We start from the raw sequence: 14279 nt of genomic DNA, 5'->3' as shown, positions 1-14279 counted from the left end.
GGGCGTTAAACTCCTGTCAGATGCCGGGGAGTGGTTGCGGAAGCTGCTGGGCCAATAGTTGTCATCAGGTGGTATGTGGGCCGGCCGTCGGACACCATGAGGCTGTTCGAAGGGTCGTGAAAAGTCGGATGGTTGGTGATACCGAGGAGTCACCTGACGGTTGCAAAATCACGATATGTGGCCTGGCGCACCGCAGGAATAGCACACCGGCCGAGGTCGAAACGTCGGTCGCTCGTCAATGAATAGAGCGTCATCATTTGCTCTTGTGTGACGGATGTACTGGTTAGGTGCGTCGTACCGAGACGGGTGTTGAGGAGGCATGCGCTGAGAGCGTCGGTCATACCGCAACGCGGGAAATCTGGTTGTCATCCTTGACTGTGGGGCTGGGCTGTACTCCACAGTTGCCGCGCTCATTGTCGGTTGCCATGGGGTCAAAGGAGGCACATCCATAGCCTCACGTGGCAGACACAACTCGCGATGGTCAGCTGTCGAGCACGACATTTCTCGGTGGGACAGTTTTTCACGAACAACCTCTCGAATGGTAGAAAAAAGGTCGAGGCCAGGATTCGTGTCCACACTGGCAACAGTTGTAACGTTAGCCAGCCGACCAAACTTGGGCGCAATTCGACGCATCTTGAGCGTTTCAAACATTCGGCAATGCTGAATGACGTCGGACACAGAACTGAGGCTTTCTTTTTTAATTAGAAAATTATACACGTCCTCGGCTATCCCTTTGAGCAGATGCCCTACTTTGTCCTCTTCCGTCATGGTAGCACAGACCACCTTGCACAGCCTTAACACTTCTATGTAAGTGGTGCATGTCTCACCTGGTAGCTGTGCCCGTTGCGACAGTGTTTGCTCAGCCCGCTTTTTTCTAGCAACCGAGTTGACGAAACACGCCCTGAGCTATTCAACAAAAAGATCCCACATCGTGGGTCTCGTACCATACCAGTGCGGTGTCGGTCAGAGAGAACACTACGTTGGCTAACATAGCGGCTGCATCCCAACCGTTGGACTTGCCCAAACGTTTGTACTTGGTGAGCCAGGCGTCGACACCTTCTTCGGCTTTTCCTCCGAAGGGCGGATGAACTCGGTAGTACAGAAGCGGGCCAGATGGTGCCGTCCTGGAAACGCCTGCTTCTTCGGGCATGTCGAAGTCACTCACGGCAGATGGTGGGAGACCGGCAAGTCAACGGCTTCGTCGAAGCTGTGGAAGTGACCGTTCTGTAGTTGAAGCGCTTGCCCAGCTCCTCCACCACTCTGTTACGTTTGAAAGAGACTGGTAGACGTTGAAAGGGGCCGTTAATTAGGTCGTGAGGGGCAGCTCAGAAGCGGCCGACTGGTTAAAGATCCTCCTGATCCTCTTCTTCCTCTCTCGCTCTGGGCGACAAGTGCGTTCACCGTAAACGCTTCGTTGTCTTCGTGCATGTAGGCAACAATATAACATGCGTATGCAGCAGGAACCCCTTGAAGAACAGCGGGCGCGGCAGTTGAACACGATAAGCTCGGCGCTTTTGGTTGGTTTCATTGTGAATATAAGTCAAGATTTCTTGGTCACTAATATAAGTCGATAGCTGGTTATGAACAACATTTTTGGGAAAAAAAAAAAAGCAACCTATATTCGAATAAATACGATACTCATCCAGCACGTATGTTACTTCTGTTAACGTAACTGCTTGTTTGACATGAAATCTCGTATAATGAGCTTCAGGGGGCCGCGGCAGTTTGTTTGTTATTTTGAAAAGTCGTTATTGTGAAATCCCTAGAATAAATACTTATTTTTCACGGACCAAAACGACTTACCTTTACAACGGTGGGTCCTTGAACTCGTTTTTCACGAGAAAAAACAAATACACAAGTGAACACCAAAAAATGCACATTTACTTTAAAGAATTCTGTGTTTTTTTTTGTTTTTTTTTACGCTCACAGCACAAACTTTCTTGCTTAGCGGAAACTTGCATACGGTTGTCAAACACGCTGCCCTCCCGTGTTGCCCTTGCCTCGCCTCGGCGCTTGCAATCCTGCAGCATCGGTGTTTCAACAAAAAGAAAGAAAGAGAAGAAAGTCGTCCTTTTGTTTTTTTTCCCATCGCGCCCTAGCGCGTGTTATGAGAAGCAAGGGGTCCGTTCGCTGTGTCGTCTGCTTGCGTACCGCTCCGGTGGTCGCGACCGATTGCAGAACATGAGTTCTTAGTACTGAGGCGTTGTTAATATAACGTGGAACTAAATTAATGCTTGTTATTTTGAAAAGTTGGGTATTCTAAAGTACGTAGTAGCGAAATAATTTTACATTGATACTAGTAGCAGTCTGCGCAGGATTTTCTAAAAGTTCGTTAATCTGAAAAGTTGCCCCGCCATGGGGGTCTAGCGGCTAAGGCACTCGGCTGCTGACCCGAAGGTGTCGGGATCGAATCCCAGCTGCGGCGGCTGCATTTCCGATGGAGGCAGAAATGTTGTAGGCCCGTGTACTCAGATTTGGGTGCACGTTAAAGAACCCTAGGTGGTCGAAATTTCCGGAGCCCTCCACTACGGCGTCTCTCATAATCATATGGTGGTTTTGGGACGTTAAACCCCACATATCAATCAATCTGAAAAGTTCGTCAATGTGGGGTTCGTTCTACTGAGATTTCACTGTATACAGTCTTTGTGAAAGACTTCTAGGCACCAGCGTGTACTTGTGGTAGAATACTCAACTGTCACACGAAAGGCCTGGGTTCGAACTTGCTCAATCCTGGATATTTTGTTTTCTCACTGTGCGCAACGACAATAACGGCATCGGCAGACAATCGTCTCACCAAAATTGACTGTTATCTCTTGGGAGCTTTCGTAATTAAAGAAAGAAAAGTTGGTGCTCTGTTGTTTCTGACTTGAAATTTATAATTTTTTTTGTCAACTGCAGATAAGGAGACCCTGGTGACGGACTCCGGCAAGCTCCAAGTGCTGGACCAGCTTCTGCGAAAACTGAAGGCCGAGGGCCATCGGGTTCTCATTTACTCGCAGATGACGCGCATGATCGACCTCCTCGAAGTGAGTCTACGTTGCATATTGCTTGCCCAACCTTCACTGCAGTTAAGCCTTGTTATGTGAGACTGAGTAAATTAAATAAGGGACTTGGAGGGCTCGTGTCTTTGCTTGAACACCAATTTAAGATGCTTGTATTGCTTGCTATTCGTTATAAAAGTGCATTCCAAACATTGTATCTACTACAAGGCATTTTTTTTCATTTACTTCGTTATAACCGATAATTCGCTATAACTATGTTCGTTATATCGAGGTTTGAGTGTATCTTTATTTATTTGCACTCAGATTCATCTCACAGGGGTGTTATAAATTGATTTTGCACGAGAAATAATGACACAAGAAGCTAGAAACTTTTCAGATAAGTGCAAAAATAGTTGCATATTCCAAAAATGTCGACTTCAAAAAGACCCTTGTCCCCACTTAAGCACTTCACAACATCGCCGCTTGTATGACATACAAAGAGGCCCTTGTGATGTTTCACAAGATGACAGTATTGTTGACGGCGCAGAATATTCACGGGGCGGACACGAAATCACTAGTTGCACACAACGAGGTCTTTTGTTTCTCGCCCTTGTTGGGCTGCTCTCAAGATCGTTACGGCTGCTTACACCACGATTTTTTACTTTTTTTTTCTGAAAGGGACGCGCTCAAAGCACCCACATTTCTCACTGTGCGTGGGTCCCCCAGTATGAAAACTGTGCATTCAGCATCACTGAAGCTTCAGCGCACATGGTTTTAGATGCTCCCCTTGTGGGTTGCCAGTTTCTTATGATATTAGGTAGGTATTTTGAAATTTTATTGATTTTATTTACTGTACACTGCGGTCAAGAGGCCAAGTAGGGGGGCATAATTGATAGATAATAATAAATGACGTCTGGCATTGCTCCGGTCACCTCCACATCCTGCTCACACAGCGTGTACTCCAGAAATGTCGTGTCGTTTTCGGTGGCACTGTTACCTGTAAGCTTGATGACCGCCTGACAAAGTTCTTCACGGTCTGTAAAGTCATCTGTCTGCCGTCTCTGCTTCTGGCAAACTGGCGGCACATGAAAACCGAGCGTGCGCAAAGCAGTTGGCAATGGCTGCTGCGCGAACTTGTTGCCAAGCGCTGCTGAGAAGGTGTGCTGCTTTCAGCAGGGTCAATTTCGTAGCCTTTGCCGTTTTCATAAGACATCAAAATTCTGTGGAGAAGGCTCTTTCTGTAGATTTTTGGGCCAGTTTGATGACACCTTGATCCATCGGCTGTAGCACAGCTGTAATATTTGCTGGCGGAAACTCGACTCTCACTGCCTCCAAATTCTCTATTTCGCCGTGGCCTGGGCAGTTGTAGACAATAAACAGGACTTTTCTGTTTTTTATGGCCATCTTGTTATCTACAGCGCATACTCCTCAAAAAGAGTAGCAGTCATTCAGGCTGCTCTATTAACGTGATAGATAATGCCATTTGACAGTCGTGCATTTCTAGAGAACCTAAGCTCAAGAGTTTTGCTAATTTTGAGTAACGGCTGCTTCTCTTCACCTGTGGCATTTGCCCGGAAAAGGACAGTGACCCAATCCTTTCGTTGTTTTATTCTTGAGCACGCTCCAGCTTTCAGCGTGAAGTTGCGGCTCGGCAACAATCTATAAAAAAGTGCTGCCTCGTCAAGGTTGAAAATGTCTCTGTTGGCGTAACTTTCCCGCAACTCGGCGAGCCGGCTGCTGCGCCAATTGTCTGCAGTGGCTGCGTCGACAGTGCCGCTCTCGCCGTGCATTGACTTGGACATTACACTATTCATTTTTTTTTTTGACGCGGTCAAACCAGCCGCTGCGGCAGCTGAAGTCCGTGCGCTCCATTCGCAAGGCCCAGAGCGTCTGCCTTCTCCATGATTATTGCTCTGGTGACGGAAAGGTTGGCCGCTGTGGCATTGCGCAGCCGTACCATCAACACTGCTTCGTCTGGGAACTTCGACACTCGAACTCGCTTCCGCTGGCTGGAGAAGTTCTGCTGAAATCCATCCAGCACTTGCTGCTTGTTTTTCAGTACCATCGAGAGCGTAAACAAAGGGATGGCGAATTCCTGCGCGGTGCTTGATTTCGAGCCTTTTTTTCTAGAGATAGCAACTTGCAGTGCTCGGATGTTATGCTCGCCGCACTCACGCTATGTTGCCGCTCCTCACAGTCAGCAAAAAAATCTGTCACGCTCGGTTTGCGCAAATGAGGGGAAATCACACTGCAGGGAAAATCGCAAGCACTGTACTCGGAGTCAGCGAAAAATCCGTACTGCGTGGTTTGCAAGATAAGTGGTAATCACACCTCAGGAAAAATCATGTACACTGCACAAAGTCACAAAGTGAACGAGACAAACTATGCCAAGCGTGGGCAGATGGCCTCCCTGCTCAGTGCATGTGTCACAGGTTTGCTTGACAATGTTGATATGTCGCTGGGCTGAGATTTCGCGAACTTCACATTGGCGGAAAGCGTCTATGTAGTGGCAGGTGCAGCTAAATAAGAAAAAGAATTGATGGACTTCAGGTGTGGCAGCATCGTGTGAATCTTGTGAAATGGTCCGGCGGCGGAATTCTCGTTCCGCTCCCATTCAAGATTTTGAGTTATTTGCAATTCGACCCAAAAATACTTTGAGATAAAGGGAAAAATATAGATGGGACGTATAGGAAAATGGAAAACTTCAGCTTAGCCCATTTTCCTAGTTAACGGGGTATTGCTGTAATTGAAATTACAAATCAGATACACAGTACAAACTCGATTTAACGAACCTGGATATAATGAATTATTGGTTATAACGAAGTAAACTATAAACAGCTTTTCAGTAAGTATGGTGTTAGGAATATACCCTTTATAAAAAATTTTTGGTTATAACAAACTTATTTTCGTGCTTGATGCAACTTAGTTATAATGAGGTTTGAGTGTAAATTATGCTGCACCGAATAGACAAGCATGCAATAGATAAGGCCTGTGCAAACATTTTTAAGTTAAAGTCAAAGTATTTGAATTTACTTTGACTATAATTTAAAATTTCTGAAAATTCAATGTACTTGAAGTGAACGAATAGCCGATTTTATCACATGTAATGTATGTGGACTGTGGCCGCAGTGTGCTGTGAAGCCATTCATTCAGGGGATATCCAGAATGCTTGAAAGCTATACTTTAAGGGTAAGTGTGTATATTAACTGCACCGGTTAATGTTTCTTTTAAAGTTTGCAAGTGTGTATACCAGCCTATATGGGCAAGGCTGATAAATATTAGTGTTATGTATTTTGTTGTTTATAACTCGCATTCTCTTAGGTCATTTTGAAAGACCCCATTTGGTTCAATCTTTCTTTGAATCCGAAAAACGATATCCAAACAAGCCTTAAAAAATAATGAATAAATAAAATAAAAGGGAAAAGAGAGACATCTAGGATTGTGTCAGTGTGTGTGAGGTTATGTGTGTATTGGTTATAGTCATCATAATCATTTACGCTCTCATGCAGGAGTACATGTGGCACCGGAAGCACACGTACATGCGGTTGGACGGTTCCTCCAAGATCTCCGACAGGAGGGACATGGTCGCAGATTTCCAGGCCAGGTATGATTCACTTCCACACGCTTTTGCCGTTAACATCGCACTACGCTGTTAGAATGACCACTTTAAAGGTGACGCTAAGACTAAGATTATTCGCCCCGGGATGTTTGAGGGGTGCCTCCTCGCACGTGTTTCATCGCAGGCATAGGGTTTCCTATAAGTTTTTTGGGAAAAATATACTTCTTTAGTGTGCAGGAACCATTTCAAAAAGAAGATATAGCAGCGAGATAGGACAGAGCCCTCTGAAACGTTCTCTGCGCACTAACGAAGTATATTTATCTGAAAAAATGCAATACCAACCAGCCCAAGTAGCCACTATTTTCCTATAAGTACATTAGAGGGAGCTAGTGTCTACGGGAGCTTTGCTATTGCGTGGCGTTTCGGCCAGCGTGGGAATGATGGGTAGCGCACGGATTTGTCTAAGCTTCGTTCTTCTGGCTCCATTTGGCTTCGCATGGCTTGGCGTGACTTGGAGCTGCTTTGTCACTAAACTACAATTGGCAAATATTCTGCACTTGCACTTCACCGCAGTGCACTAGAAGAGGGCTGTGGGCTCACTCTCCGACGGAGGCTATGTGGTGGGGTGGCTTCGCAAACGTCGCCTTCTCCCGGCCGGCGACACTGGCATCGTCATAAATAGAACTTGGTTGGAGCGTTGCAGCTGAAAGTGCCAGTCAGTTCTTTCATAACGGCAGTTGTCAAGCCACATTTGATTTCGATAGACGTTGTAGCGCCACGTTTGTTTTTTTCGGCAGCATGCATCAAATTAGTGTGCCTTTTTTGTGCCTGATCCACGCCACAACATCAGAAAAACTTGGGCCATGTGTCTAAGTGCCAAACAGACTACTTGTACGTGAAGGGCGAGACGGAGCTGCTGTTTGTTGTCCCGAAAAATGGGAACAGGCGCAAAGAATGCGAAAAGAACCTGACACAGCGAATGAGCCCCTGGAAGACACCAGCGCAGTGCACCAGCTTCACTTCAAGCTGCGTAATGTTGCTCAGAGGCTATGTGCACATTATCAATGAAAAATAATTGTGGATATACCTCGCGGGAGATCTATTCTACGTGGCGATGCTGTGTCGCGATTCTTCCCAATCTGCCAGCCTACCTTAGTAAAAAGCTGACGCATGAGAGAATCGTTCTTAAGGGGGGACGTGGCTTTGGGATCGCGAGAAATGGCAAAAAAATCGATTTTTTGAAACTCAAGTTTTCTGTCTGGTTCCAAAATATCTACACAGCTGAAAACCGCACAGACGGGCTTTGGAAAATTTGTTTCACCCACCTACGTATCAAAACTTTATGGAAATGGCGAGAAAACAACGATTTTCAAAAAATTATAGCTTCACGATGCTTGGGCCGGGAGCCGGCTTCTTGGGCTCATCGGAAAGAGCATTGCTCCGTGTTTAACTTTCCCGCCTCAGCTGGCTCCTCCCTTTAATGGGGGATGCTACACCTTCCAAAAACTCTTTTATTTTTGCGAGTACCTCAGTCAAATTTGGAGAGCCTATGTAGATTTTACTGCTGATTTCAAAAATCTAATTCTTTTTTTGCTGTGAAAATTAGTTTTAAAGATATAATGAACTGCGACTTTTTCAATTAAGGCCTAATTAGCTAATTAACTGTAACTTGGATATTGATGTGCAACCTATAGAACCAATTCGGTATGTTCACAGTGTGCAATAAAGTATAAATCATTGTTCTGGGCTATTTCGAAGCAAAGTTGTGGGATGTTGAATATGACATGAAAAATTTCCCCATCTACACTTGAAACAAAAGATCCATTTAGAGAATTTTCTCCAAAAATTATTACAATAAAACTTACTTTACGACACATCCCCTGCATTTATCTTCGAAACAAAAAAGAAATCGTAATGATAACCCAGATAGAACAAGAGATATTGCTCCGGCATAATGGGAAGCACATGAAAATCGTCGTTTTGAGAAATCGAGAAAAAACGTGGGCACACATTTTTATTGCAGAAGATGCAACAAGACAACCTCAAAACGCACCAGAAGTATAGTCTGAATGCATTCTGTGCTCATGCCTCCTCTTCACTAGCTTCCGGAGTTCCAATGAGGCTGTTCTTTTCTTGTTGGAGACAATGCTGCGACGGTGGTCTTTTTCTCTCGCTCTCCTGGCACCAGTACTTGTCGCATTCATGTCCATTTCACCTAAGATTGCCGTTGCAGAATTCAAATTGCCCGTGTTGAAGCGCAGCACTGCTTCTGCAACAGCTGCTTCAACAGCGAACAGGGACGCATGGTGCTCCTTGGGGGCCAAACTCCAGATTACCGAATGTTGGCTCTCGTTGGAGTTCTGCGTTTTGCCGCGTTCGCACCTCTGAAGCAGGGCTCCTTCCGAAAGCCGAGTATAAACCGGTAGTAATGCCTCTGCCACGTCTTTCGGTAGATTGTAGGCATGCCTGGGGTCGGGCTCACCCTTTGCTTTTGCGGCATTGTGCCGACACCATGAAGTTTCACCAGCTGGGCACAGACTGTGGTCCGAGCATTCATCAGTGGAGGTGACGTGGCGGTATGTGGCCATCACAGCCTTTTGCATCTCGCCCACGTCACCTTCATGCGATTTCAGAGCCCGGCCATAATATGTGCTCAGCCTGGTGATCAGCTCACCTGTGAGCCTGCCTTTCCCACCAAGGCCTCTTTTCCCATCGCACTTTTGTTTCTGCACCAGGTTTCTCAATGCGGTGCCCATCCGTTTCTGTACATGATTAATACAGTCTTCCTTCTGCACGTCAATGTAACCATACACCTTGGCGTCTTGTATGGCGCAAAATGTCCTAGAGTCTCCATCAGACAGCATAGTTGTGTAGCGCAGGCCATGGCGTTCAAGCGACCTCTGAAATAGAATTAGAGCCGCCTCCACTTCCATTTGCCCCGCTTTGCTGTTCGTATTTTTTTGGCATTTGTGGTTAGCCTTCCATTCTTGATAGCCCTCACTACTAGGCTTTGGGCCCACCTCGCAGCCTAGGCAAAAGTTGGAAAGAACGACGTAGTCCAACACGTAGCCACTAAATAATTCGATAACTGTGCCCACGCCGATGTGGGAAGAATGGCCTCGCGTCTTCCACGTGCCGTCGCAGCTAACGGCAATATTGCCCCGGTGGCCGAAGCACAAGTCATCATAAATTGTTCTAACCTTTTCCGCACATTCGCTCATAGCGGACTCAGCCGCTCGCGTTGCAGCGGGTGCCAGCGTGTTCTTCAAATGCCGCTGAAACGTCTTGTGGTGCATACCGCGGTGTGAGATGCCCATTGTTGCGAAAATATCGTTCATTTTCGTTTGGCCGTTGCCGGTAGCCACCATCGCCCTCGAAGCGAGAAGATTTACTTCAAACAGATTGCACGTTTTCGTGCCGTTCGCACGGGGCGAAGTCCATTCATTCGCGATCTCGCCGCACCTTTCACACTGCACTAGCACTTTCACGGCAAGTCCGTAGTCCCGATCCCCTCTGACGATCGTAGCCGGTCCGTGGCAGGCTTTGCAACACAAGGCACCCATTATCGCGTTTAGGATATCTAGATGCATAAGCAGATAAGGAGCAGCGTGGTCCGAGTCCTGTGCGGTTGCCTCGCTACAACTCGCGGTGAAAAAGTCAATTTTCCGTGCAGTTGCTGGCGCCGATGAAAGCCGGTCGAGCGTCGCTTTCTCCCGGGCATGATTTTCTTCAACTTCGGCGTTTGTCACCACCTTGGCGTCGATTCGTAGTCGTCCGGAGTTCGCTTCACCGTCATCGTCGTCGGAGGCAACGCGCTCGGTCGCACCATCGCTGAACGGCCGCGGAGCGTCGACACATAGTTCGTCAGAGTCAACCAAGGGCTCTGATGACTTCGTAGACTTTCTCCCACGACCTTTGCGTTTCCTGCGACCAAATGCGTGCACGGTCCGATACTTTTTTGCGTTTCCAGGCATGGCGATACGATCAGAAGCTTCAGAGTGCTCTGCCGATTTCGAGGCGTCACAGCAGTAACCCTTTCAAAATGGCGTCGGGTCGCGTATGCAGGCGCAAGCCGCGAGCTTTCAGCCAACCGGAAAGCGCCATTTCAGTCACGTGCGCCGTTTAGCCAATGGCAGTGAGCGCGGCTCTTCGTTTTTGAGGCCCCGTTTTTCGAGCCGGGGAAACGCTCAATGTTGCTTACCGAATAAAAAAAACAGCTGAAAACGCGTTCTTTCAAACAAGACCAAAATGGCGCCGATCGAGCGCGTAGTTCTCGCGTATCGTAGAGCCGAAACCTGCGCTATTCGCCCTCAATTTAAAGGGCAGGACGCCCGTTTTCGGTTTTTTAAAGTTGAATAACGATAAAAGTTGATGGTATTCGGCTATGAAATTTTGTAAATAGGTGCGCAATGATGTCGGGAACGCGAAAAGAAGGTCCGCGAAAACTCGATTTTTTGGCTGATTTTCGGTCCCGAAGTGCCGCGTTCCCCCTTAACAACAAGCGAGCAAAAAGCAAATGTTTGAAGGTCGTTTTGAGGCCCTTGATTGGCCGTGGCCGCCATGTTGCCTCAGCTCGCCTCGCTGCTTGTGTGTCACGAGGACATGGCTATCGAAAATTGTTACTTCGTGATGTGTTCACAGCTTGATGATCACTTAAGATATAATTACACTCTAGTTACGAGCAGTAAGCGGATGTGCAATCAGGTTACTACAAGCGGGCGCGTGGTCTACGAGCGCCGCGCGTCATCGGAGTCATCTTTAGCTCTAACTCCACCGAGAGCGAGACTGCGGGCAGGAACGACGCGCTAGCGCATTCGTGGCGACGTGCTTCTTTGCAAGCAACGAAGCTGTAAGCGGCGGCACGATCTAATTACTACGAGTGGCCGCACCAGATGCACAATCAGATTACTATGAGCGGGCGCGCGGTCTACGAGTGCGGCGCGTCATCGGGAGTCGGCTTTAGCCCCAACTCCGCTGACAGCGAGACTGCGGGCAGGAACGACGTGCAAGCGCACTCTGGCCGACGTGCTTCTTCGCAAGTAATGTAGCACATCACTCGCTAGCTCCTCTGAATCACGTATGGGCATTTTACGCATCGGCAGCGGACAACACAGTCAAGCTCGTCACCCCCCCTCCCCCCCCCCCCCTCTTCACTGCTAAAGATTGCTCGGAACAGCGGCTAGCAGTTTCGCGCGTCGTCATTCGAAAATGTGATGCCAAGCGCAGTGCGCGCCGTTTTTTTTGTCATCGTAGTTACACATGTCGCGCATCGTCACCGGACGCCACCGTTGGCAAGTGCATTACGCGCCGGCTGCACTGTCCATGCGGCGGCGCACTCCACGGTCATATGGAGTGCTATCAATAAGCTTTTGTGATGCGATTCAGACATGCTTGGAGCCGTGCTTGATATCGCCACGTACGTCTATGAATGTTCCGAAGTTAATTACCGTATTTACTCGCATAATCCTCGCACTTTTTTTGCCGGAAACTTGATGCAAAGTTGGGGGGTGCGAGAATTACGCGGGGAAAACTTTCCACGAAAACGCAAAGAGCGGAAAAAAAAAAAAAAAACGAGGTGGCCGCAAATCGGGATTCTCACACCAGCAACTTACAGGAAGCTTTACAAAGTACTAATTAGAATTTACCTCAACAATAAAAGCAGAGGTTCAACACAAGGCATGATTTATTTGAGACATAAAAAGTGGAAGCAAATAGTTAAGAATTAGAATACCATACGCGAAGCTTGTGGGCGTTGAGGGCGTAGCGGAAGCGGTCGGCGCTCAACAGGAGCCCTCAAAAGGTAAGCGTAGGGCATCAGTATTGGGCTGATGGCTATTTAACAGACTCGTCCGCAGTTTCCTTCTGAAGAAATAAAGTTTACCATCAATCCCAGTTTTAGGCACACGGCAGGCCCAACGCGTCTTGGTGGCTTTCAGCTGCCGTCACCAGTAGCGAACACAAAACTCGTAGGCTCCGAAGGGCCTACCGGCGGCTTTGTTGCCGTTGTTTAGCGTATGATCTATGACTTGCAACTTGAAGCAGCCGTGTAGCTTCAGTATCGCCCCATAACGTGCCAAGATTACCGACACAACGTACAAAACACGCCGCAACGCGCACTGGCCACTTCGGCTTGGCTTGGATTAGATTGAATCTCCGTGCAATAATACGCTTATTGCTTAAGAGATGGCGCCAAATGGCACGCACTATCATCATCAGTGGCTGGAACGAGCAGACGACATTATTGCGGCAGTTTTCGGGGGTGCGATAATTACTCGAGGACAAAATTTTTTCGTATTTTTCTTGGGCAATGTGGGGGTGCGAGAATGATGCGAGTGCGAGGATTATGCGAGTAAATACGGTAATTGCTGTAGATTAGAGTTTCCGCGACCGGCTGTATGATGATGCATTTCACGGCTAGAGCGGCAAAAAAGCATGTATGAATCAGGGGCACAAATTTTTATATGCCCGTCTTGTGTCATTAATTATACTGCTAAATATTCCTGTGCCACCACTCTTCTACCCATAACTTTGTTATTTGGAAAGAAGGCACAGGCCGTCATGGTGTGATAGATTTTTCTGATGCACTAAACCTCTCTCCAAAGAAAGAAAAGTTCAGTATCTAATTACAAATTCAGCACAAAAAATGTGTATAATAATTTCAGTATATGGTTTCATTCAATTACAATCTTTTCTGTCATACCTATCACACCACTCCTTCATACAAAGAACTTGGTTTGAAATCCATACTCGTTCCTTGTAAGTCATGAAAAGAAGTCAAATATCACATGAAAAACCTGAGATCATAATTTTTAGGTGTCTTAGAGACGTAAAGAAAAGTTGAAACTTTAAACGAAGCTTTCTCAATACTGATTTTTTGACATTATGCTCAGCCCCTCCATATGGTTCAATGAAGAAATAATTTGTTTCTCGTAAAGTATTTGTGGTATCGCTTCAAAACTTTTATGCAAGCACTGTGAGGTCATTCTTAGTGTCTGTGCCAATTTTCAATATCCAACGAGAAACAAAAAAGTTCATCGAAAAAAGCCTGTCGAAAACTTCGACAGGCTTTTTCTCACAAGTGTGTTTTGGACATTGTGCATTGCTTGTGGAAAGAGTAGCATAGGAATGATTGGACCGATTTTGATTGTTGTTTTTTTTCTGAATCCCTGAACACTGCTTGTGGGTACAGCAATCTTCAAGCAGGCGCAGAAGCGACGCCGACCTGTTTCGCTACACCACCCCCCCGTGAGGGTTGAAGAAGGGCCGTCAGGGTTGAAGAAGTTTGGGGACCCGCACCTGGCGTCCAAGGCGGGTGGTGTAGGGTGCGAGCCTAGGCGTTGCGGGCTGTTGTCGGCGAATTACGGGAGGCGTGCGGGGGTCGGTAGGCTCCTGGGAAAGGATGTATGATAGCTTTAGGCGGTCGATGGAAACGCGTACATCCTTTCCACTGATTTGCAGGGTAAATGTTTTGTCGTCGCGACAGATGACTTTGTAAGGTCCGGAGTAAGCATCTGTAAAGGTGCGCGTACGGTGTCGTTGCGGAGGAAGGCATGCAAGCATGTTGGCAGGTCCTTAAACACGAGCGGGGTCAGCTTGGTGTGGCGAGCCGCTGGTGAGGGGTGCAGCGCGCCCATTGTGCGACGAAGTCTGCAGGGTCCGAGCTGGTTACATCAGAGGTCGGAGCGGAGAGGAGCTCTCCAAATAGGCGAAGCGGCTCCCCGTAGACGAGTTCCGGGGGC

General features: G+C 47.4%; 1 protein-coding gene across 2 annotated transcripts in view; it reads left to right on the top strand.

Annotated features, from left to right (window-relative positions):
* LOC142769057 (chromatin-remodeling ATPase INO80-like) overlaps positions 1-14279 on the top strand; it is a 126138-nt gene that overhangs the window by 59642 nt on the left and 52217 nt on the right. For both annotated transcript variants that reach the window (XM_075871893.1, XM_075871892.1), the window contains exons 25-26: positions 2899-3026; positions 6491-6585. In XM_075871893.1, coding sequence (XP_075728008.1) covers positions 2899-3026; positions 6491-6585 — 223 coding nt within the window. The remainder of the gene's footprint in view (positions 1-2898; positions 3027-6490; positions 6586-14279) is intronic.

The sequence above is a fragment of the Rhipicephalus microplus genome, chromosome 8 (assembly GCF_043290135.1).
Source record: "Rhipicephalus microplus isolate Deutch F79 chromosome 8, USDA_Rmic, whole genome shotgun sequence".
Lineage (NCBI taxonomy): Eukaryota > Metazoa > Arthropoda > Arachnida > Ixodida > Ixodidae > Rhipicephalus > Rhipicephalus microplus.
Note: the sequence above shows the minus strand (reverse complement) of the source record. Positions and strands in the feature narration are given on the sequence as shown.